General features: G+C 52.7%; 1 protein-coding gene across 1 annotated transcript in view; it reads right to left on the reverse strand.

The window, feature by feature from the left end:
• The window catches only part of TBCD (tubulin folding cofactor D), a 145,736-nt gene that overhangs the window by 9,653 nt on the left and 110,484 nt on the right, over window positions 1-25,599 (reverse strand). The window contains exons 20-34 of the mRNA XM_055408246.2: window positions 24,412-24,529; window positions 23,740-23,800; window positions 22,060-22,082; window positions 16,757-16,788; window positions 13,723-13,785; window positions 12,721-12,797; window positions 11,013-11,094; window positions 7,935-8,053; window positions 6,632-6,723; window positions 5,809-5,949; window positions 4,786-4,869; window positions 4,122-4,280; window positions 3,898-4,036; window positions 2,636-2,757; window positions 778-855 (exon numbers count right to left, since the gene is read on the reverse strand). Coding sequence (XP_055264221.2) covers window positions 778-855; window positions 2,636-2,757; window positions 3,898-4,036; window positions 4,122-4,280; window positions 4,786-4,869; window positions 5,809-5,949; window positions 6,632-6,723; window positions 7,935-8,053; window positions 11,013-11,094; window positions 12,721-12,797; window positions 13,723-13,785; window positions 16,757-16,788; window positions 22,060-22,082; window positions 23,740-23,800; window positions 24,412-24,529 — 1,390 coding nt within the window. The remainder of the gene's footprint in view (window positions 1-777; window positions 856-2,635; window positions 2,758-3,897; window positions 4,037-4,121; window positions 4,281-4,785; window positions 4,870-5,808; window positions 5,950-6,631; window positions 6,724-7,934; window positions 8,054-11,012; window positions 11,095-12,720; window positions 12,798-13,722; window positions 13,786-16,756; window positions 16,789-22,059; window positions 22,083-23,739; window positions 23,801-24,411; window positions 24,530-25,599) is intronic.

The raw sequence follows: 25,599 nt of genomic DNA on the forward strand, positions 1-25,599 counted from the left end.
TGCAGATGGGGAGGCCGGTGCAGCGGCTGCAATGCTCTGTGCTCGGCAGCTGAGCAGCCCTGAACCCAGGGGAGGGAAGTGGCCTCACGCATCCGCTCCCTGCGCCCACCCCACCAGTCTCCCAGTGGCCCCGCTCTGAGGTGGGCTCTTCACCTGGGCCTGGTCCCAGCACCGTGACCATCACAGGCCCTCTGCGATCCCCATACCATCCAGTCCACTGTCCACAGCTGTGCTGACTGCAGGCCCCCATCAGGGGCGACGCCCCACCTGCTCTGTTTCCTGAACGGATAAGTGGGAGCCCCCAACCTCCATGGGAACAGCCAGTGTTCTTGATGGCTCTTAGAATGTTATGCGGAGAAGGCAATGGCAAGCCACTCCAGTACTCTTGCTTAGAAAATCCCGTGGACAGAGGAGCCTGGTGGGCTACAGTCCATGGGGTTGCTACTAGTCGGACAAGACTGAGCGACTTCACTTTCACTTTTCACTTTCACACATTGGAGAAGGAAATGGCAACCCACTCCAGTGTTCTTGCCTGGAGAATCCCAGGGACGGGGAAGCCTGGTGGGCTGCCGTCTATGGGGTCGCACAGGGTCGGACATGACTGAAGCGACTTAGCAGCAGCAGCAGTAGCAGAGTGTGTATGAAAGCTGACCCTGAACACACCAGGAAACTCTCCCAGAAGCCTGCTCTCTGGATCTGATCAGTGTTTCTCTGAAAGGTGAGCCTGAGGCTGAACCACCGAGGCAGCGCTGAACACAGAACACAGGGAGCACTCACTTCTCCTGGGTGGTGAAGATGTCGAAGCACCCGTTGGCCAGCATCTGGTCCAGCGTCTTGAGCAGTGGCACGGACACCCTGGGGGGAAGGCAAGTGTGAGACGCCAGGTGTCAGAACAGCAGAAGGGCAGACCCATGCACTTGGGAAACTCAGTGCTGCTGACACACGGGCCCTCCCTGGACGGCCAACAGCTCAACCCCAACCAAACTCCTGGCAGGATGTGCAGGAAATGACAAGCCAGTCCTAAGGCTAATGTGCAAACACCAAGGGTGAAGGGAAGCCCACACAGCTACGGGAAGAAAGCACGGACCTGGAGAGCTAGCACCACTTCATTTACGTAATCATGGCAGAGCTCAAGTGATCAAAACTGCATGATCCTGATGTGAAGACAAATACGTCCAAGAACAGAAGAGTCCCAAGCTGGGCTGCACACCCACCATTTCTGAGAATGATGCAAAAGCAACGCGGTGGGAAAGTCAGTCTTTCCCACACGGGGCACACCGGGGCATCCACGGGCAAAACCAGGACACAGACCTGACCTGTAATCGCATCACACTGAAACCAACCCCACACAGACCCGAGGTCTGAACAGAACAAACTACAAAACTTCTAGGAGAAAATGTAAGAGACAGTCGTGGAGCCTTGAGTCAGGCAGAAATTTCTTAGGTAACGACACAAAAAACACAATTCATAAAACAACAAGGATACAAACAAGTTTATCAAAGTGTAAAATGTTTGTCCTTAACAGAGAGACTGTTAGGAGTGTGGAAGACAAGCTAGAGACAGGGAGGAAACGTGCAAATCACATCTCACAGAGGATTCATCCAACATGTGTAAGAAAACCTCAAACTCCAGCAACATGTTAAAAACAAGCACCCAGTAAAAAAAAAAAAAAAAAAAAAGGTCAGAAGATCTGACAGACACCTGACCAAAGAGGCTCTGCAGACAGCCAGCGAGTGCCCAAGAAGAGGCCCGGCACCCTCGGTCAGCAGGGAAGGCAAATTACAGCCACAGCGAGACACCGCACCCTGTCAGATCAGCTGAAGTGAAAGGACCGACCAGGCCAGCTGTGGTGAGGATGTGGGCACCCAGATTTCTCAGGGACAGAAAGCAGATCGGTGGTTGCCTTGGGGCTGGGGGGCCACAAGGGGTGGGGGCGGGGGGTCAGGAGGCAAACTGTAGGTGACAGATGTGCTTGATTGTTTCATGGTTGTTGACATGAGTCAAAACTTCTCAGAATGCACTCTTTATGTGCCTCTCATTAGGTATCACCTATGCCTCCAGAGAGCTGCTCCAAGAAAGAGCAGAGAGCCCCGGGTAGAGTTCCTGTTTGCTGAGACTGTCTGGCTCCCCGGGAACAGGGCCTGCGTGAGGAGCGGGCAGTCCAGCCACAGTGACCGGTGCCCGGCTGCCCTGGGCCAGTAGAGCACTGAGTCCAGGAACAGCCCTCTCAGAAGGCACACAGAACACCCCCAAGTCTGCAGTCAGGACTTTGGAGTCTACACTCCATCTTCTTGGAAAAGCAGTTAATCCGGTCGCTTTCCAATCCTGGTGGTCACGGTCGTGTGTGAGCCACGTGTCGGAACAGTGGCAACAACATGTAGGTAGGCACAACCGGGAAGCACCATAGGCCAGAGCTGGACAAACTCTCTTGGGCTCATAGCCTCTGGCATTTTACTTCCAACATACGTAGCCAGCTCAGAGTGCAGGCTGTGAAAGGCCTGGGAGGCGATGGCCAGACCCGGGTGCGCGTGATTGGGTCATGCCCTTGCTTGGCTGTGCCCACCTTAGCTCCCCACCAAACCCTGCTGGGCAGTGAGACCCTGGGGGTCTGAGAAACCACTGTGACAGGGCTCACCTGTCGTTCAGAAGGTTATCCTCAAAGACCTGCAGGAGGGTCCCGCCGAAGTCCTCCAGGGCCACCGGGTCATTCTGAATCTCCTTCATGTACTCAAAGAGCCCCTGTGTTGAGTACCTGACCTGCAACACAAAGAAGCATTCTCATAAGAGGGACAGGACCACCCTGCTCCCAGCGCCCCCTCCCCGGGGCTGCCTGTGTGACAGACTTGACACATCTGCTACACAGCACGGGGATCCGGCAGAGGCTGTCCAGGCTGGGTGTGAGGAGCCCATCATGGGCGTGTAGACACCCGTATCAGGGAAATAGTTCTGGAGGCAACCCGAGCCCTCACACACTGTCACTAAATTTGTGAGAAGCACCACTTAGATGCCTGGCATCTGGGCGACCACTGCTGCTTGCGATCAAAAGCGAAGGCACCTCCCCTCAGGATTACACCAAAGCCCATCACACAACCAACACCCAAGAGGGGAGTCCTCAGGGAGAAGCCAGCAGAGCAAGAGAGCAGACGCAGGCCTCCCTCCGACAGCAGACACCGGCTCATGAGACAAACAGTGCAGGGGGACGGTGGGCAATGATGAAAGAAAAATGCGATCCGAGATGAATGTGCAGGGAAGGCCCAGGAAACACTTCAGATCAAACTGGATGTCTGGTAACGAAATATACAATTACTGACACACCAAATATTCATGAGTTTGAGCAAGCTCCAGCAGATAGTGAATGACAGGGGGACCTGGCGCGCTGCAGTCCTTGGGGGTCAGAGAGAGTCAGACACAACTGAGGACCGAACAACAATGACAAAATATTCAACAGTGGGAGGGAACGAGCAGGCTACACAAAACTGCAGAAACTGGAATAACTTAATAGAAGCATGAAGGCGGAGAGAACGGACAGTGAGCAGACAACTTTCCAGAAGGGATGAAAACCACAAATCCATGGAATCGGGGCCAAGGGATGGATGAGAGGCGAGGGGGGGGTCCCACACAGGGGCGACAACAGAACAGACAACGAACCACCAACAAAACACACAAGCAGGGAACAGGAACCTGGAGAGACCGACTGGGGAACCACGGGGCCCTCACTGTGCGGGGAGGTGAATCCAGACCCGAACAAAAGCCAGGGAGCTGGGCCGCCGAGCTCCTGCCTCATGTGCCATCAGGTCAGGGGAACACCACCCCCCAACCCCCAGCAGAGGGTCCTGAAGGAAGGAAGGAGAGAGGCAGCGCTCTCTCATGGGGACGTCCACCCAGGCGCCTGCTCACCGTGGACTCGGTCAGGCCGCCCACGGACACGGCCAGCCCCAGCAGCACGTGGTAGCGGTAGGCAGGCAGTCCCAGGAGGCGGGCCATGCGCGGGAAGGCCTGGGAGGGCGCGCCCCAGTTCACGGAGGCCACGGCGGCTCTGCAAGACAGGAGCACGAGCTGGAGGGGCTGCTCCCCAGGGAACAGGGCTGTCCCCCCCCACCCCCGGAGCTGGGCCCCAGTACCTGGGGAAGAGCCTCTCCAGCTCCGGTCGGGCAGGCACGTGGGGGATGGCGGGGCTGTCGGCGTGGAGCAGTGCCAGGAACACACGGGCCGCATGCGCACGGAACCGGTCAATCTTCTCGCTCGCCTGCTGGGCTAAGCAGCACATAAGCCGCTGGCAGCTGCAGACCAAAGTGCAGGGTTAGCTCGTCTGCAGCCAGAGAGCGGGCACCTGGGCCAATCCGGCGGCAGGTGGGACGGGACCTGACACCTCGGAAGCCTGTGCGGGAGGTCTGGAGTGGAAGCAGTGAGCCTGACATGACTGTGGGCTCAAAGAAGGGGAAGAAATGGAGGAAGGGGTGTCTGCAGCCAGAGGAACTGGGCTGGGGGCTGCCATGGAAGCCAGCACGGGTCTCCTCAGGGGCCTCGACAAGAGCAACGGGGCGGGCACAGTGACCCCAGGCCAGCAAGGTGCCCAGAGGCAGCCTGGTGTCCAGGGCACCAACAGAGGACAGGATGGCCAGTCCCCAGCGGCAGCAGGTGCGGGCACAGGGGCCCTGAGGTCAGGAGCTGGCTGTCCTCCAACAGGCCTGAACCCCAAGAGAGGCCGAGCCAGGGGCAGGGGCCCTGGTGTCGGGAGGGAGGGCCTGGGCCGCCCCTCTCCCCACACAGGGAGAACAGACTCACAGGGGGCCCTCAATCAGCTCTGGTTGGTTCCGACCCAGCAGGAGAGTCAGGTCCATCAGACTGGTCATGGCGGCCTCGCGGACCCTGCAGAGACAAGGAGGGGTTGAGGAGCAGGCCTACTGCCCCAGCGGCTACGTGACCATCAGCCACTCGGCAGGGCCAGGCTCAGGAGGCCTCAACCCGGGACAAGAAACACGTAGGAGGCTCGACAAAGGCTGCTGGCAGCCTTTCTTTGAGAATGCTTCTCTCACACATTACCTCAGAAACACCTGTCTGACACCCGAAGACAAATGGCCAGGGTCCAGAAAACTCTCTCACAAGTACACATACAGAAACAGCGCTGGTTTCCCCAAGAACCTTCGAGCACAGAACATACCCACTCTACAAAGTTGTTTTTTTTTTTCTCCTGGCAAAAAAATTTTAAAGGCTTTTTGGCTTTTCGAGGCGTAAATGTATGTAGAACAGCTCCTGTTTGCTGGTCTAACTCCAGAGTGCAAGCACCATTTCAAACTTGGGACAAAGAACACTCAGTCCAGCTGGGCAATGGGGACCACAAACACCGTCCCACATCACCAGGGTCGGCAGGGACTACGTGCCTGGGGCACCGCCCTCCTGCCAAGGAGTGAGCACCACCCAGGAGGTAGCATGCGCCATCACCTAGTCAAAAGAACAGACCCTGAGCAGCCGCCTACACCAGGCGAGATGGAGACCACAGCTCTGCATCAAGGCAGGCCCACAGCCTGCTGCAGAGCCGTCAGCGCCCTCTGGAAGGATGAAGCAGAACCAGCGTGTTCTCAGTATCCAGGATCCACTCGAGAGCCACACGGCACACAAAGAACCAGGAAGAGGGGCCCCATGTCCCGGGCAGACATGTGAGCCCCAGCTACAGGCAGAGCACCACAGCCCACACTGCCCAGGGAATCGAGGGCCCAGCCTGGGTCAGGGCAGCAACATGGACCACCTCTGGCCTTGGTGGGACACTCGTGAGAAGAGCAGGGGACAAAGATAGCACGACTGCCTCACCATGCCCCCACGTCCCCACGGCTGTCGGTGGTGTAATCCTTCAGACAGTCCAGCAGCGTGCAGTAAATCTGGGAGACGTTCTCTCTGCACACAGCTTCGTCCGGAGGCCCTTTGGCCTGCACACCGACAGTCTGGCAAATCCTAAAATTAAAAACGCGTGAAACCCAGCTAACGTCTGAGAATCCCATGCAAGCTCTCCTGCCGTTCTCATCCTTTTGGCTGGATGTGTCTTTCCTGACAGGATGCCCTCAGAACAGCCCCATAACCTCAGAAGCAGATTTGGTAATGCTCCCGCACTAACACAATGCTGAATGACACTCTTCTCCAAGCCACACTTCAAGTGTCTACAGTTTCAGGGTGCACCAGGGGCCGTCGGTGGCTGGCCCCTCCTACCCCACCATCCCACAGAAGGCACTCCACAGGGCTTGTCAGAGAAAGGGCAGCCCCTCCCGACGTGCTTGTGTGTGACTAACATCAGCATTCCCTCCACACAGGCAACCTGGGGGCCACAGTCATGAGCTGAACACTTAGCCCCAGTCCCTGAGCAGGCCCACTGTCCCCAAAACACAAAGGTAACTGCACTATGGGTTTAATTATTCATTATAATTATGACAAAACTGTAATGATCCTCTATGAGTTGACATGTTCTCGGACAGTCCTCTGAAAAGAGAAGAAACTAGAAAATAAAAATGTTGGCCTCAAAGTAGATTCAGCCCCTGACACACAGGGCTTCTCACACAAACTGCTGTGAATATTCCTTCATGCTCGGTCGCTGGCTTTTGAGAGAACAGTGACTTTGAAGAGAAAAACCATCAGGGCTCACCTAGAGATGGCCTTCAAGGCATCCCGCCTGGCCTCAGCAAAGCTCACGTCCTTGGGAGAAATGTGGGTAACGGCCCTCAGGCCTGCTAGAACCTGAAAAGCAAAGACAGAACTACTAGCCTGAAGATGCATGTACCGTGCATGCAAGTGGAGACCTGGCCTGGCACCCTGTGCCCAGAACACAGCACAGCATGGCTGGTAGCTTGTCCGGGTAGACCACATGCCCTGGAGAACACACACAGCCCCGAGTCGGGTAGGGGTGCCTCCAGCCCTTCCCACAGCTGGCTCCTAACTACCCTCCTACCCACGCCCCCATCATTGGCACTCAGGCAATCTCTGCCAGTCTGCCTCCTCCCTCCAGGGCAAGACCCTGCACCCAAGGGCAGCCATTCCCTGCCGCTCCCTGCTTGGAGCTGGAGCCCTCAGAGCATGAAAGTGCCCAGCTTCTCACATCTTCACCAGTTACTTCTGGAAGTGACAGTTCCGTTCTAAATGCCGGGTGTTGCAAACAGAAAAGCCCCCGGGCAGGGTTTGGATGGTCTGTTCCCGGTCTTGATACCTAAGTTGGTCTGGTGCCTTGGATCCCGACGTGTCAGGGGCAGGGGAAGGCGACACAGGTGAGGGGCACATGTGTGCCAGGCACCTGGCCACAGTGACACCTGGGAGGTGGGCCACTAGGGCCATGACTGATGTTTGAGTCGAGGGAAAGGGGAGCTAAGGGGAAGAGTTGGGTGGGCTGAGGCCGGCAGGGTCTCCTGGGTCTGACTCTGGCACCCACTCTCCCAGGGAGCTCAGAAACCAAGTCAGGGTATGAGGGGAGCTGATGGACCACCCTGAAAGGAGTCAGGCCGAGGATCGTGGAGCTCAAGGGCAAGCAGAACCCCACCCCCTGGCCACGCCAGAGCACAGGACCCTATGCTGGGGAGACATGGCACCTCCCCACAGAGGAGTTCTGGGGTGGGAGGCCCAGGACCCTTCACACGGCCACAGGGAGCAGCCTTCCCAGACAAGGCTGGAAACATTTGCTCCTAATGCAGAAAAGGCTGGATGGCACACCACAGGTAAGTAAAGGCCAGGTGTGTTTGCATGGGGGCCGAGGCTCCCTCCTCAGCCAAGGATTCCACTCCCCTGAGTCTCCACAGGCTAGACTGTTCACCAGGCTCTCAAAGACCACTCACTGCCCTGGGTATTCCCCTCCCCTTTCTTACGGATGCACACACTGGCCTGCAGGAATCCCTTTGGCCTACATACCCCGCTCATGTGTCTGGTCCCACACGACTCCCGCCATGCTAGGCCAGCCTCACCTGCTGGAGCCGGCCCTTCAGGAAAAAGGCCGGCAGGGCGCCCAAGGCCAGGGCACAGCCGCAGCGAGTCATCTCCTCAGGGCTCTGGAGTTCGGTAAGATACAGCTTCACCAGCTCCTCTGAAAAGAAGGGACCAGAGCGTGACCACTGTTGTCCATTATCCACAAGACACACTCCTCAAGTAGAGTCCAGAAGATAAGCAAACAGTGCTGAAGGATGAAGGGAGGGGCGGCTCCGACTCCTAGAGCAGATGTGCCTTCACAGCAGCGTAAATCAGACAAATGGAAGAAAAGAGGTTTTCAGTAGCTGGTTTTAAGATTTTCATAAGCAATTTTAACACACAATTTCACTCTTGAGAAAATAAAGCCAACAGTTTTACCAGTAGTCAACACGGTCAAACTTCTGTTTTTTATTCACTAAGAACACAAATGCCTTCCTCAGATGAGGATACTTCCTCAAAGATAGAGAGCAAATGTGGTCCCAAGTGGGACCCCCAGGGCTAGGGGCTCAGGGGCAGCAGGGATGCAGGGGCTGCTCCGCATAAGACGCCCACAGCCGGTCGGGCAGCAACGGGCACTGCAGTCAGGCTGAGAGAGCACACAGGGCGGGGAAAGCGGACCTTCCCACACGGGAAAGGCCAGTCATGGGAACTGCAGAGCAACTGAAGCAGAGGTTTGACAGGGAGACACAGGAAAAGGGGGCTCCCCTGCAGCTTGGCTGGTGAAGGATTCACCTACAATGTGGGAGCCCTGGGTTCAGTCCCTGGGTTGGGAAGACCTCCTCGAGAAGGGAAAGGCTACCTACCCACTCCAGTATTCTGGCCTGGAGAATTCCATGGACTCTACAGTCCAAGGGGTCGCAAAGAGTCGGACACGGACTGAGTGACTTTCACTTTCACAGGAAAGCGGGCCCTGAAGCTATTCAAGAATTCAAGGAAGTAAAGTGGAAAAACCAGATCTTTCCTCTGAAAAGGCAACTCAGAAGTCAAGGAAGGCCAGACACCCTCACTCTGTACCTACCACAACCAAAGAGGTTCATGTTATCACTGCATACATTTCAACACAGCAAGATTCCTGTAACGTGTATGTGAAAACCTTAGATCCTCATATATTAGGATAGGGAAAAAAAACTGGAATTCCACTGGCACGGACACTAAAATGACATCTCTGGTGGAACTTATAATAACACACTTCAGCTGAAACATGAAAATCCTCTTTCTAGACGTGGACTCTGCGGATACAGAGGCCCAACTGTGCTGCCTCTTTAGGCGAAACCCCGCATGGTGCAAGGACACAGCGTACATCACTAATCTAGAAAGTCTATCAGAAGATCAAATGACAGAGGATTTCCTAACTTTTGAGAAAGTTCACAAAAAGTAGACTTAGACTACTGCACCCATGATTCCAGATGTACAAGCTGGATTTTAGAAAGGCAGCGGAACCAAAGATCAAATTGCCAACATCCACTGGATCATAGAAAAAGCAAGGGAATTCCAGAAAAACATCTGTATCTATTTCATTAACTACGCTAACGCCGTTTACTATGTGGATCACAACAAACTACAGAAAATTCTTGAAGCGATGGGAAAAACAGATCACCTTACCTGCCTCCTGAGAAACCTGTATGCAGGTGAAGAAGCCACAGTTAGAACCAGACATGGAACAGACTGGTACAAAGTTGGGAGAGGAATATGTCAGGTTGTGTACAGTCACCCTGCTTATTTAATTTACATGCAGAGTACATCATGTGAAATGCTGCGCTGAATGAATTACAAGCTGGAATCAAGACAACAGGGAGAAATAGCAACAACCTCAGATATGCAAATGGCAGAAAGTGAAAAAGAACTAAAGAGCCTCTTGATGAAGGTGAAAGACAAGAGTGAAAAAGCTGGCTTAAAACTCAACGTTCAAAAAACTAAGATCATGGCATCTGGGTCCCTCACTTCATGGCAAATAGATGCGGAAAAATAGAAACAGTGACAGGCTTCATTTTCTTGGACTCCAAAGATCACTTCAGACAGTGACTACAGCCATGAAATTAAAAGACACTTGCTCCTTGAAAGAAAAGCTATGATAAACCTAGACGGTATATTAAAAAAACAGAAACATCACTTTGCTAACAAAGGGCTATCAAAGCTATGGTTTTTCCAGTAGTCATCTATGGATGTGAGAGTTGGACTATAAAGAAAGCTGAGCACCAAAGAACTGATGCTTTTGAACTGCGGTGCTGGAAAAGACTCGAGAGTCCCTTGAACAGCAAGGAAATCAAATCAGTCAATCCTAAAGGCAATCAACCCCCAATATTCACTGGAAGAACTGACGCTAAAGCTGAAGTTGCAATACTCTGGCCACCTGATGTGAAGAGTCAACTCACTGGAAAAAGACTCTGATCCTAGGAAAGACTGAAGGCAGGAGAATGGGGTGACAGAAAATGAGATGGCTGGATGGCATCACTAAATCAATGGACATGAGTTTGAATAAACTGAGAGACAGTAAAGAACAGGGGAGCCTGGCATGCTGCAGTCTATGGGGTCGCAAAGAGTCAGACAAGACTTAGCAACTGAAAAATAACCCATGATTCTTCCATACTTAAAATAATTTTCAAAGTGTTTCATATATTTTTGAAGTAACTGTAATATATACTCTGTAATATGGTACAAAGGAAAGCTACAGGGCCACATAACATGTAAATACAAAGCTTTTTAATATGAAACTAACACTCCTGAATGAGACCCTACAAACAGGATCATGTGACGTGTCAGATAAACTTCAGCTTAGAGTTTGGTTCTGGAAAACCCAACTGATGCAAGGACATGCAACAAGACAGCTACACCGACGCTGTTCATGGGAAGAGGAAAAGATAATAACACATGAAGGACACATGCCAGAAAAGCACTGCGGGTCATACAAAAATTCTAAATGCACTTAAGCATGAAATAGAAAAGCCAACGAAGTATCACTGAATGAACAGACTCCAAGGAAAAAGCATGAAATCAGGAGAGGCAGAAGAGGCAGGCGCCCACAGCCACCCACCCCCCGGCCCCACTGGATGCAGGGCTGAGTGTAGACACCCACTCACCCTGCGCAGCAGCCTCTGCCTCCCCAGGCTCCCGGGCATGGTACTCGCTGCAGAGGGCGGCCAGGGCCGACACAGCCGCCTCCTGAAATGGAGGAGACATGAGTGAGCTGCAGGCTCCTGGTCAAGGAGCAGCCAGGTGGCCCTGCGGTCAGGCCAGTGACTTGGTTTGAAAGACCCAGAGGCTGAATGACACCATCCTTTCTGGTATGTCTGCTAGACACTGTCATCATCGTCAGTCAGATGTGGTCACAAGTTTAATATTCTCTGCAACTAATACACTGGATATAAAAGTTATTTCCTCCATATAGTGCAAATCTCACGTCTTTCCGTGTGAAAGGCAATAATGAAATGTGACATTTTATTCTTTCCCAGCTGAAATAATGATGGAAAAGTGTGTTAAACACCAGAAGCAGCGTGGCAAGGCCCCCTGGGTGAGCCATGTAGAGGCCTAGTATGGAGTGGAGTTGGGGTCCCAGGAGTGCCGGGAACAGGAGTGGCTGGACAAGGAGGAAGGGCTGACCCAAGGCTGCGGCCCCTCAGGGGACATAGCGCAGGAATGGGGTTCACACCACCCAGAGGTCCGTGGCCCCTCCTGTCGCCTCCACAGTGTCTCACCCACCCCTTCTCCAAGGTAAAGACTGCGTGGGGCAAATGTTGGGTTCGTGTGTTCTTCCCAAGTGAGTCACTCAGTCATGTCTGACTCTCTGTGACCCGATAGACTATACGGTCCATGGAATTCTCCAGGCCAGCATACTGGAGTGGGTAGTTCCCTTCTCCAGGGGATCTTCCCAACCCAGGGATCGAACCAGGGTCTGCTGCACTACAGGTGGATTCTTTACCAGCTGAGCCACCAAGGAAGCCCAGTTCTTCCCAGGGCTCCTTCAGATCAGGGAGCACCAACAGAGGTGCCGGGGGAGGGGTGTCCTCGTACAAATCGGAGGAGCAGACCAAACCACGATCACGACTGGTGTGAATGAACTATGGATGTGTTTTTAAAAGGAATTCTGACACTGATCATGAATAACTCAAATTCAACTAGTAAAACCGTACCTGGATTCTACAGAATGATAAAGTTACTTGTAAAAAAAGGGATAAGGACTGAAGAGATGTTCTATTCACCCAACAGAAAAGCTGAGACACAGGAGGCTGGAGAGCTGTAAGGAACACCAATGTGTACTTCCACTCATTCATCCTCCACATCAAAGCCTAGTCATTACCAATACCAAGGCTATTATCTCTGCATGGGGGTAGGGGTTGCAATGCTGCTAGTCCAAAGTTCACCTGTCCCGAGGCAGGACAGTAGTGGCCACTGGGACAGGGACACACACCACACACTCTTGCTCACTTGACATGACTAACACTGACATGCTGTCATGATTCTAGCAGTTTGCTCGTCCACACGTAAGCATCACAAAAGGAGCCTCCAACCATAAATTCTACAACGCAACAGGGAACACGTTTAGAAGGCAAATATAATTAATGAAACTAGAAACGATAACAAAAAATTTAAATAGTCTGGTCAATGATGGCTGCATTAGTTGTCCTGATCATAAATTACATAAACAATACCTTTCAGAATTCCAAATATAATTACTGGCATTTATCAATCATGTTGGTCTACAAAAGGGACTCATAATGCACACAGACCTTTGAAACACTCAAATATTTATACACAGTGGAAAAGACAGAGAGCGCTTGCTCCCCATACCTTTATATGCTGTCGAGAGTGACTTGAAATGAGGTGGAGGTTTCTCAAGGTGTCGTTTATCAGCCACTGCCAACCATCTGTCAAAGAAACAAACTCATTCAGCTGGTAAAGAACATTTGTATCAAATTAAAAACAACGCCACACAGATGATCTGCCTCTCAAGTTAAAGCAGATGGTGACCCTTGAGAGGAACCTGCAGGAAATCTGAGGGACACGTTCTCCAGGTCGAATGAAATTCTAAAGGCCTTTGCCCTCTCCACCTATAGGGGGAAACTCTTCTTTCTGCTGTTGAAGCATGAAAACTGCCACAAGGGGCAAGTTTTTGTTCTTCTATTACACCTGCAAGCTTCAAGTGGTCTTTGACTGTACTTCTTCCCAGAACAATCCCCCCACCAATAAAAACCAAACACAAAATCCAACTAGATCTAATACTTGGAAACAAACACTAACTCATTTTTTTCTTTTTCCCCAAGTTACAGAACTTCTGAGGTTGTAGAGCAAAGAGCCAGCACAGCCCAGTAGGGGTGGTGACCCCAAGGCTTTTCTTACTACCTCTCTATGACCAGCGGCCACAGAATGTCAGAACCTGGAGAGGCTCCAGACTAGCACCAGGGACTGACTGTCACCTCTGAAAGAGCCGAGGCAGCTGCTGGCCCTCCCCTCATCCTGAGAGAGCCTGCCCCTCGGGCTGGCACCGTCCAAATAGGAGAGGAACGCCGAGAATGCCTGGTGCTGGGCACGGCCGTGACAGGCAGAGCCCCAGTCAGGAGCCCTGAGGAAGGAGCTTGAGCCCTTGGAAGAGAAGGGAGAATCTCTGCTTCTGTGGGGAGAGTGTGGGGAATGCTCCCCGTTTACAGTGGGTTCTTAACAGCAACTTCAAAACAGATTCTAACAGTATGGAATTGACCATCCACCCTAACACGCTGATCTTCACTTTTCAAGCTGCAGTAGTTCTGGAAGAAAATGCCACGATGTGAGTCACTGGAGGAGGCATGCACTCACCGATCACGGCGTCACCTCTGAAGGGCATTTTAGAAAGGGCCGAGTTTTCTATTAAAATGCACACTAGGAAGAAAACAGATGAACGCAATGTCATTTCCCCAAAATGCCCATCCCAGCACCCAACCTGATGCACCCTAGTCCAGTGCTGCCAACACCAGCCTTCCTGCCCCCGCCCCTCAGTGCTGGGGTCCAGAGGCAAGCCCCCAACACGTCCTCAGCACCAGACCTGGCCCAGGCTCGAGGGCAGTGCCAGGAGCCAAGAGCAGCAGCATCAAGCCGGTGCCCTCGGGAAACCCTGCCCAGACAAGGGAGCAACACGTGGAGGCTGCAGGTTTGACCCCCGTACGAATCCCCAGGGACAGACAACTCAGCTGTCAAACCATTAACACCCACAAGTGACCAGGAGCCGTGGCGGAGCAGCAGGCACCTGCCCGATGAAGACCACAGAGAAGCAAGTTCCCCTGGGGGAGGGGGCCCCCCACCTCAGGTCAGCACCAGGGTCCGGACAGGGTCAGAGGAGGTAACACTTATCACCCCCATGGGACAGTCCCCAGATGAGCCACAGTGCTCAAAGCTCTGGTAAATTCCTGACCTCTGTAAATAATGTAGTGTCCATTTTAATAAACTACCACTTCTGCGTGTGGAAACATAGCCCAGTATAGCTACTCACTGGCCACCACCACAAGGAAACCTGAGCTTCTATGTGGTGGCCTCACATGACTGTCCTAGCACCAAGAAGGCTCTGCTGTGGGGACCACTGCAGGGACCTGACCTGCCTGGTGCCTGCCCACAGGCCACATGCCTCAGCCCATCCGGCATGGCTCCTCACGCTGCCCATTCACACAGCATATGCACCCCTACTTCTGTCCCTACGATAGAAAAGCCTAATGGTTTCCTCCTACTGAAAGAGTAGTTTGCATTTGCTGGAAAAAATCTAACACTACAGAAAAAAAAAGATAGAAAACCACCACTGACACTTTGGTGGCCATGTACTTTGGGGGTCCCATCACGGACCTTCATAGGCTGAGACAGCTCAGGCGCCCCTCCTGTCAGCTCTGTGCCGACCCCGTCTTTGCCACCTTGCCCCCATCTTGACCCTGAAACTAAGCTGAGCTGGAGCATGCCTCCCAAACCTCCTCCCACGCTCAGAGGGTCACAGACCACAGGCACCCCTCCAATGGCCAGGCTAGGCTGGGTTGGCAGCAACAAACCCCAACCTCAGCGTCCATGGCAACAAAGGCTCCCTGTGCACGCTGCACGTCTGCCATGCCTCAGCAGGGGTGCCCGTCACTGCCCTCCGGGGACCAGTGACAGGAGGCGGCTGTCCTCTGAAACGCTGCCAGGCCAGTGAGGAAGCCAGCACTGCAGTCTCTGCGAGTGCGGAAGGCTCCCGACAGTGACACCATCCTGCCTCCTCACGTTCCTGACGCCCACTGTCCCGAGCACAGAAGGGACCGGCCAGCACGGAGGGGCCTGGGGGCCGGAGGAGGGATGTCCCAGCGGAGTCAGGACGCGCACAGGCCCCCCACGGCTCCAGCCGCCAAACTGCTTTTCTTCTCAAACAACATAACTGACCACCGGAGAACCCATGCTCTTTAGCAGACGGGCAACATCCCACACTATGTTTATGAAACTGTTAATCCAATATTTCCTGTTGGGCCCAGCTCTCCTTCCAGTTTCTGTCATGTCAAACAAGATGGCCACACACATCCTGTCTGTCCAGCAGGATGCCTATCACCCCTACACGTTTCTGGGGTGCAGAGTCCTAGGAGTGGCCCTTCAGGGCAGAAGACTGCACATTTTTAATCCTAAGAGACAATGCCCTTGGCAACCTGAAAATGCTGTAACAACATATACTCCAGAGCAGGCACTCCATTGGCAGAGGGTCACCCAGCTCTGACGTAGCCAATATGATCGAGGAGACGCGTCCTCCTCGTGGAGCTAACCAGCATCTCCCCAGCAACCAGACAAGGCTGAAAACTTCCAGGGTAGGAAGTTTTTTAGGGACCAATGTGATCCTCTAATTTCTCCTACAATTTCTTTGAAGTTTTAAAAAATATATCTCTTATACTTAAGTTTAATCAGAAATTAATCAGTTAAGTATCTGTTAATGAGAAATTTAGTCTTGTGTATGTGTACAGTGGGGACACAATTTTGTTTCCTTCCACGTGGTTCCTTGGGACATCATCAACCACTCTATCAACTGCCCTCTTCAGCGAGGTTGGAAACACGTACCTTCTTTGTCACACGTGAAATCCCATGTACGTTTGAAACTTCTGATTCTCCCTTCTGTTTTACCAATCTATTCAGCTGCTCCTAAGAAATGCCATTCTACTTTGAACAGAGCAGTTCTAAGGACTGGAGGAACTGACACTCCCCCACCCCCAACCCCCGCCACTAGCCCGCCCCTCCCCTGGGTGAGGGGCTCTCCTGTACCCAAGCCCAGCATGGAGCCAGGACAGGTCTGGCGCCTGATAAACACTGAGTCCTGGGTTTTCTGGTAGATTTAGCTGGAAAAGCATCAGGAAATCCATATATTTACATGTTGGCAACTTTTGAATTCCCTGCAAACATTTAAACATAACCTTTAAAAACTGTTCCATGTTCTCCATTTACATTTAAAGATCATATCGAAGAGGGAAAGATGGCAAAATTTGCATCCCTAACTTTATCACCCCTTCACAGTAGACTTACCTCTACTCATCCATCCCACCCCAGCGGCTGCCAGCCCCGTGGCTACTAAAACGTATCAAAACCCACAGAAGCTGAAAATTAAGAGCCTGGAGTGAACACACACAGGAGAAGCAATGGGTGAGCGGGCAGCCCTGGAGTTACCACGTGCGGGCCAGGTGCACCACCACGGTAATTCTGACCAGAAAACGGCCCGGCCATTTGTCACTGCAAAGGAACCCATCAGGGAACTTTACAGGATTGAAAACAAGTAAATAAATATCCTTAGGATTTTTGTCATCCCTCAGTGGTGGAAAGAAAGGACCTTAACCCACAACCCACAGCCTCTGTTGCTCAGACCTACCTGCTTGTCTCATGAGCTCTCCTCCCAGACCCCTGAAAATTAATGAAAACAAAGTTAAAACTCTTGTTATACAAAACAACGTAAATATTTTCACCAAGTAACAGATGTAACCTCAGGCTCCAAAAAGTATTACGATGTTAAAAAGCTCCATTCGTTGTTGGCCATGTACTACCTTTTAAGAAAAGAAATGAAAATATGTTCTGTGACCGCTTATGAGATGATTTTCAGTTTTCACTGGAGACTCTAATCCCTGGTATGAATTATATCACAGAATCACACTAACAAATTCCAAACACTGTTCAACTCTTACTTTGTAAAAACTACAGGAACTTAAGGCACCAGGAAGATATCACCCAGCAGGACCGGGGAGAGGGGCTGCCTGCCTGGACCCCGACTGACGTGAGACGCTGACAACAGGGAACTGGTGGACATGAGTTCAAGAAACACTCCGGGAGAAGGTAGGAAAGCTATGAAACCATGGCCTCTGGCCCAGGCAGAGGAACAGGATTCGAGTTTGCCCTCCTGCCTCAAACAACTGGGAAACTGGACAAAAATTCAGAGGTTGGCAAACAGAGGTGTGGGAGGAGGGAAGAAGCAGCCAGGCCCAGGGCCCAGCAGGTAAGCCACCACAGATGGAAGGTGGGGAGGCCAAGGCGGCCGAAATCTGAGGGGCTGCGGAGCAGCACACACCCAGCGCTGACTCTGAGCTGCACTTTCGAGAAAAGAAACCACCTGAGCCTGAAAGAAGAAAAAACACTCATAAGGAGAAGGCGGGGCACTCGTGGGAATCCATACAGGCGGAGGAGCCCCCCTCAGTCAGAGCACTGGCCTTCTCAGGCACAAGGCACCAGGAGACCCCTGGGAAGGACCACCTGAGTAGCCGGCCCACTCAAGCTTCGGCCCTCTCAAGCTTCGGCCCTACCAGGCCTCCAGAGCTGGCTGTGAAAGGATCCAACTGAGCCCACCAACCAAACACCACCAGACAGCAGCAGCCGGCGCCCAGGGACAAAAATACCACAGAGCCCAGCTCCCCACTGAGAATCCAGAACACCCCCCTCTCCAACTCCAAGAAAACAACCCACAAAGACCCAGCAGCTCCCCAGGAGGACGGGATACACACGCAGGATCATCAGAACAGCTCTCAGCTCATACACGTGTCCCAGAAGGGGAGGAGAGAGACTGAGTCACAGCAAGACACAAACAGAACCTCAAGAAATAAAAACACTGATCTGAAAAGAAAAGCTGCACCAAATGCAATCAATGATGACGGAAACAGAAACCAAAGTAGTAAAAACGAAGAAGTTTAAAGAGACCTTGCTCAAAGACAAGCAAATCACGTTAAAAATGACAGAGGGGTCCATTTAAATAGCCTCTGGTGGGCCAAGTGCGGGACGGTGTAAGTCACAGACGGAATAACAGGGATGTTACTGAATTCCAACATGGTGTGTGGGGGGTGCACGAGTCCATAGTGACACATTAGAAAGACGAACAGCAGGGTGGGAGTGCGGAGGGACGCTGCTCTTTCCAGACAAGTCCCAGAAAATGCTCATAGAAAGAATGAGGGAATCAGCCAGGCACCCACTGGCAGACCACAGGGTAATGGCTGACTCAGGCAAGGCAGGTGCTGGAAACCAGGATCCACGAGTCTTGAAACCACCTGTCAGGCCAGTCGCTAGCTGCAAGGGGGTGCATCCCTCTCACCATCACGTCTGACCTTCTGAGGTCGTCCCTAAACCCAGGGGTCAACTCAGTGTCTCCACCAGGAGGCAAAAACACCTATTTCACAGGCAACGCAAGGGTCCACACCGGCCGCACCAGCCACGCCATGGGCAAGCCATATCCAGTCATGCAGGGAACAACCCAGCAAACCCGGAATGTGTAACGTTACACAACACACCTGGCCTGAAAAGAGGCTGTATCATGAAAAACAAAAAGGGAGCTAACTGAATAACACCAAACACAGCACAAAAACTTGAGGAGGTCCTAGTTCAAGGGGAAAAGAAGGCTACGGAGAGCATTTGAAGACAACCTGAAGGAACCTCCGCTGACAGGTCACGGAGGTCACATGGAGCCTCCTGGGTGCAGTGGAGACGCTGGTTATATGTGGTCACACAGGATAAAGTCCCTGCTCTTCCCTGATGCTTTGCCAAGTTTTAAACAGGAAGTAACAGGCCCACAACTCACTAAAGAAAACAAACAATACACGTACACAGAGAGAAAGAGAACAAACGGCCAAGATGTTATGAGTGACTGACTGAGGTGGGGGAAGGGTGAGCAGCCATTCACTGCAAGAGTCTTTTCATTTTATTTAGACCCCAAGCTCAAGATGAAATGTTCGGGGTTAGGGAAAATCAGTCCTTACTACGTTCTCCCCCAGGAAGATTTCTGAGCACAGTCCGCCCAAGAGAACGCAGTTCCCAGAGTCTCTCAGATCGCTGAGAAAGCAAGGGGGGCCCCAAAGAGACCAGGGCGACCCAGCACCCCCGAGGCCTCAAGGCTGTGGCTCCCAGGACAGCAGGCGGCCTCCCATGGGCCCACTTCTTCACTCACAGAGGGGCAGGAGCACACCCCCCAGGGGACCAGAAGAGAGGGCTAGTGCAAACCCCACATGCAACTCGCATTTCCCTCCAAGATCAAGATCCAGCTCCCTCGACCCATGACTTGTCATTTCCATTTCCCCACAGTTCACATTTCTTTAAGACTTTCTGTCCTGCAAAGGATGGCCTGTCACTACTCTTGCAGGAGGGCCTGACACTGCCAGGTGACACACAGGGACTGGGACACAGCCATCACAAGCAATGAGGCCCCCAGGCACTCAAGTGTCAAAGGAAATTCAACGAGGGCTCCCCAGAGAGCTCCAGGCCCGCTGATGGGAAGTGCCTGCCAGGTTTCAGAGCTTGGGTGTTCCCAGTCAGGAGCATCACGCAGCCTGGCCAGGAGTTCTCACCCTCCTGCCCCTCCCCAACAGGGATTCTCCTTCCAACCTGCCGGACACAGAGAGTGCTCAGAGCTCCCACTGCACACGGCGGTCCTCCCTGCACAAGCCCCCCACAGCCAGCCAGCACTGACCACCCCTGGGTGTCATGGGGCTGCCCTGTCAGAACCTGTGAGATGCTCCAGCCTTGCGTCCTTTGCCAGTGTAAGAGGGATCTTCAGGTCACATGGGACCCAAGGCTCTAGCACCAGAGTGATCTAAGGCGTCCCTTCCAGGAGAGAGGATTTACTTCCATAGGCGAGGCTGCTTCCTGGAGGTCAGGGCCAAGAAGGAAGGGTCTGGAGCTTTGTCCTAGCTATGGAGGTCCGAGCCCTAGAAGGCTCTGCCAGGCAGGATCCTCCGTTTACTTGGGCTGGGAGCCCTGTGGGAGGTCAACGCTGGTAGTGCCAACTGTGGTGGGGCCTCACATCACAGAGAATCAGCTCAACCCAATGGAAACCCTGGATGCCAAGGCTGGGGGGTGGTCTCCCTGGGTGGTGATAGCTGTGTGTGCCACGAGTAGCCATTAGGAGGCTTCGGTGTGAATCCACAGGGACAGGACCCAGCCAGAAGCTGTGCCTGGTCTACCATGGACTCTGTCCTCTGGGCCTTTTATGCTGCTGATTTGAATGAACACTTTTGCAGCAATAAGCCACAACCACAGCATCAAGAGCTCAGTTGGTAAAGAATCCACCTGCAATGCAGGAGACCTGGGTTCAATTCCTGGGTTGGGAAGATCCTGGAAGAAGGGAAAGGCTACCCACTCCAGTATTCTGGCCTGGAGAATTTCATGACTGTATAGTCCACGGGGTCGCAAAGAGTCAGACACAACTGAGTGACTTTCACTTTCATTTTTTTCACAGCATCAAGAGCTATGCTGAGTGTTGAGTCCTTCTGCCAGCCCAGTCCCTGAGCCTGTGAGTGGTCGTGGGGACCCCCAAACTCACAATAAGAAAACCGTCAAAGGAAATAGTGGGGCTAAGCTGGATCTCACAGGTCACGACTGGTCCTGTGGGGCACATGCCCTCCCTTCTGTGGTCTGTGTGGGAGTCCTACCTGGGGAACCAACACTGCTGAGGCACCAGGCCCGTCCCACCCAGAGCCCTTGCTACACCAGACGCCACATGCATCATCTCCCTACGCTGGCCTCAAGGAAGGGGTTTATTTTGTATTTACTTTTGAGACCTATCACTGAAAAAGAACACTTAAAAGGCAATGAGCAGACGTGCATTTGGAATTTGTAAGACGCTAACGATATCATCAGAAGCCTTCAGCTCCAAAGAAAGCCACGCACGACAAAAGCACAATGGCCCTAGGGTGGCCAGTGGTCCACTCCTCCGTTCACTCGGCATGCTCATGAGCAGGCAGCTCACTCCCTGCTCACCCATGGTTAGTCCAGCGGAGTTCAGGCCAGTTCATCAGGAACAAGTGAACACTTTTTCATGTATAAGGAAATGAGTCGTTCCTTTCTTTCTCTTAAAACAGATGAAAAGCAGGCAGGCAGCATTGGTGGAACAGCCAAGAGCGCCCATGGGAACTCCTCCCAGGCCTCCACCCAAGAAGTAGGAACCGGGGGGCAAGCTACATCCATGGGTCCAGGTCCAGACCAGGCTCCACCCACCCAGCAGGAGACTCGCTCAGCAGAGTTTATCACCTGCAAGATGCCTCTAAGGGAAGGACCATTAAACAGGAAACAGACACCACCAAAGAGCCCAGGAACCTCATCCCGTCTCCACACTGACCGTAGAGGGTCCTGACACAGGTATTCACCCCAGAAAAACACAAACACACGTCCACACCAAGACTCATATGCCAATATTCACGGAAGTTTTATCCTCAAAAGGTGGAAGATGCCCATCACCTGGCAAGAAGATACCAAGCACACGGGTCGCTGACCACCAACAGCTCTACAGGAGAACACACCACTGTATACCAACCACACAGTGCATCTCAGAAACAGCGCTCTCGGTGAGAAAGACCAGACCCTAAGACTGCACAGTATAGTTCTATCCACATGACATTCAGAGGGCAGACCGCAGCCACCAGGGCAGAGGGGACCTGCTGCAAAGGGCAGAAGGCAGATCCAGGCGGGGCCGCTGCTGCGGGTGGTCTGTCCACAGCCACAAGCCTGTCAGACTCCACAGTCAAATGAGGAAGCTTCTCGTCACGTTGTCTGTGAAGCTCAGAACCCAACCACGCCTTTCACAGCTCTTCATTCACTCAAATATGACACACAGATGACTCGGCAAGGACCACTCAGGAGATGCTCGTGACTAGGGGCCCAATGTTTTCTTCACAAAACATAAAACTTCAGGTATGTAAATCTTACCTGTATAACTGACGATCGTAAAGCTAAAAATAAAGAATTGAAAATTAGTCATCTGAATTACCAGGATTTAAAAAGATAACAGAGCAGGTATATAACATCAATGAGTATCAGGAGAGCAGAGAGACAAGCACAGATGAGCATTTCCCAGGAGGGGCTGACGGAGTCCACTCCACTCTTCAGGAGTGCCTCACTAACAAGCCCCTCCTCGCTAAGACCCTCCGTGCACAACTGCGTTTGATCCTCAAGACAGCCCAGATTCCTCCTTCCCTTGCCTGGTAGGGAAACCAAGGGTCAGAGCGGGGAGGAAGAGGATCACCAGCCAGTGACAGCAGGGAAGCAGGGAGGCCTGGATACTGGACCTGCCCCCTGACAGCCCCTCAGGCAGAAAATGAACCCTGACGGCCCTTCTTCTGGCAAGGAACTCAGAGAAGCACCTCACATCATCACCACTAACTACCGTCCCTGCCCCCACTCACTGAAAGCTCATGCTGTGCCAAAAACTCCACCCAACTCTCCAAACACATTCTTCAGTTCTCACAGAAACTCAAGCAAGTAGGTTCTGCTATTATCCAGGCTCTACAGAAAAAGGAAGCCGAGGACGGGGTGGTCCCCACACTGAACCTTGTACAGCACCACATGGCATCAGCCTGGCTCCACAGTGTCAAATGAGCACCAGACTCCACTCTACAGGTGAGAAATGAGGGCTTCCCTGGTAGTCCAGGGGTTAAGAATCCGCCTTGCAATGCAAGGGACATGAGTTAAATCCCTGGTCAGGGAAGATCACCCATGCGGCAGAGTAACTAAGCCCATCCACCACAACTACCGAGACCAAGTTCTAAAGACTGTGAGCCACAAATACTGGAGCTCGAGCGCCCGGGAGCCCACACTCTGCAACAAGAGAAGCCATCACAATGAAAAGCTCGAGCACTGCAATGAAGAGTAGCCCCCGCTCACCGGAATGAGAGAAAGCCTGCATGCAACAACGACGACCCACCACAGTCAAAAAATATACATAAATAAATCTTTAAAGGTGAGAAATGCACCTAAACAGATGAAATGACTTTGCTAAAATGGAAATGAAAGCTAACAGCACCAACAGGATGAGGGAAGGACGTCAAAATGGTCAATATTCACATAAAGCAAAATCTTAGAACAGAACTCAACCCAGAACAACAAATGGTAAAGCCATTTAACACTCAAGAGTGACTTTCATGTTATCCTACAACATTCAGACCCACAGCTCGTACTTCACCAATTTTGAGTCACAAAAAGCCTTTGAGAATCTCAAAACCAAGAAAAACACACACACCTCCTCCCCAGAGACGTGCATACACAAACCCTGGGTGTGACTGCAGATGTGGAGCTCCCTCCGTGGAGGTAAAGCTGGGGGAGCAAGGCCTTCTGTGAGCCACCACCCGCCCACCATCCCGCGAGGACGCCCCGAGCGAGGAGGGCGGCCAGGCAGTGCAGCAGGACCAGACACTCTCTGCCAGGCCCAGAGGGGGACACTTGGCCACACGGGAGAGCCTGAGCTCACCCCCAGGGTTCGTGCCCAAAGCCCCAGGACTGACTCCAGGCTGCACTTGGAGCTGAGGAGTGGGAAGGGTGGGGGGCAGGGAGGTCTCATTTCTGCCCCTGGGAGACCCAGGAGAGGGGCGGCCCCGGCGGCTACACACTGACCTGCTGGTGGATCTGCTTCAGGCCATGCGTGGCCTTCTCGTCCAGGAAGTCCGAGACAGGCCTGCAGGAATTCAAACACGACATGTGAGGACCATGGTTTTGAGTCTGGGGCGGGGGTCTCCCTAGGACCCCTGGGGAGAGAATTAGGGTCAACTCAGATCCACTATCATCGTGCCCCCAGGGACCACCTCGAGGGACAGGAGTCGACTTTATATAATACAGTATTCCTCAAGGTGGAGTCCAGGAACCACGGCACAGACATCACAGTGTGTGGTGAGCTGTGTCTTTGAGGAAAATCAGTCAGCAAGTAAGAAGATGGAGCAGCTGCTTCACAAAACATTTCGACATTCAGACATTCTCAGCCACCCCATACTGCATCTGTTATTTACACCAACTGTGCCAATAGAAGAGGCCCCTGGTTGAAACTTTTATATCCTCTGGTATTTTAAATTATTCGAAGTGATAAATGAACAAAGAATACTGATTACACGGGCTGCTTCACACCAACTCTGGAAAACGTGTCTTTGCATTACAATCTATTTAAATCTCAGAAACAACGAGGTGACAAGAGAAGCCCAGTGAGGTGGGGTCCCCTAGAGAGGACAGGGGACCACTAACAGATGTTGTCAGGAGCACGGAGCACACCACAGGTGCAAATGCAGGGGCTCCTACCTGCCCTGCCGCGTGGCCAGCGTGTGCAGGCTGCGGGCGACCTCTGCGCAGGCAAGCACGGCCCCGTGCCGAGTGTGCAGGTCTGGACTCTGTGTCATCGACAGCAGACGCGGGAACACTGCCAAGGACACAGTGGGAGAGGCACACAGGGTGGCCGTCAGACACGCGGGTTCAGGATCCAGGGGAAGGATGCACGCGGCTCAGTTCTATCATTATCCCACAACCAGGTCAAAACTAAGGCTTCCGACACGCCGAGTGCCATCAGCAGACACATGAACAGGGAAGACGAATGTGACTTAAGAGGATACTTGTCCCAAACAGCACACATCTCCAGGGCCCCAGACACAGGGTGGTGACTCAGGGTGAGGACTGACAGCAGGGAAGAAGGAAAACAGACTGTTTTCCAGGTCGTTTCTACTGTTCAGCGACCCCCAGGGCTCTGCCTGCGGAGCAGGAAGGACAGAGGCTGGGCAGTAGAACCTATAGCCAACACACGTTGGCTCAGCCAGGAGTTCCCTCTATGCTGCTCAGAGCAGAGAAAGCCTCGGAGACTGTGCTCTGGGGACAGAAAGCAGGATCAGAGTCCCTGCAGCCTGGCCGGGAGTACAGGTGAGAAGTCACAACCACAGAGGCTCTGTCCTTCCAGCCCCACCAGCCAACAGCCATGCAGAGGCCATTGAAGCCAATAGCATCCTTGCCAGGACGGGGCCCTCACAGGCGCTCAGATGTGGCAGCTAGTAGTGGTCAGTGTTTAAGAATCCTGGAGCAGTCAGCACTCCTGAACTGGGAAGAAAGTGTTCCCTTCATTCAGGCAGCAGGATTATCATCAAAGGAAAGTAAACACCAGGTGAGACTCCTGACATCAATTAAGAGACCACGAAGCTGAAAAGGCCCTCAGGACCTTCACAGGCCCCAGTCTTCATGTAAAATCAGTAACTCCAACTGAACAGCTGTAATCCAACAACAGCTACTTCTCTAGTAAACGTCAGTGGGAATAAGTACAATTCAAAGAAACCTATGTATTGTTTCCTGAACTGAAATCAGATGGCTACTGATTCCAAATAGAAAAGACATGATGGAACAAATACAGGGTCTTTTATAAATGATAAGGGCATGTCATTAACCCAGATTGGCTGTCTTGTTCCTGAGTAGAGCACACTCAGGCCCAGTCCAGGAAGTCAGCAAGTC

The sequence above is a fragment of the Moschus berezovskii genome, chromosome 20, assembly GCF_049115385.1.
Source record: "Moschus berezovskii isolate FMDL1 chromosome 20, NW_MosBer_1.0, whole genome shotgun sequence".
Classification (NCBI taxonomy): Eukaryota; Metazoa; Chordata; class Mammalia; order Artiodactyla; family Moschidae; genus Moschus; species Moschus berezovskii.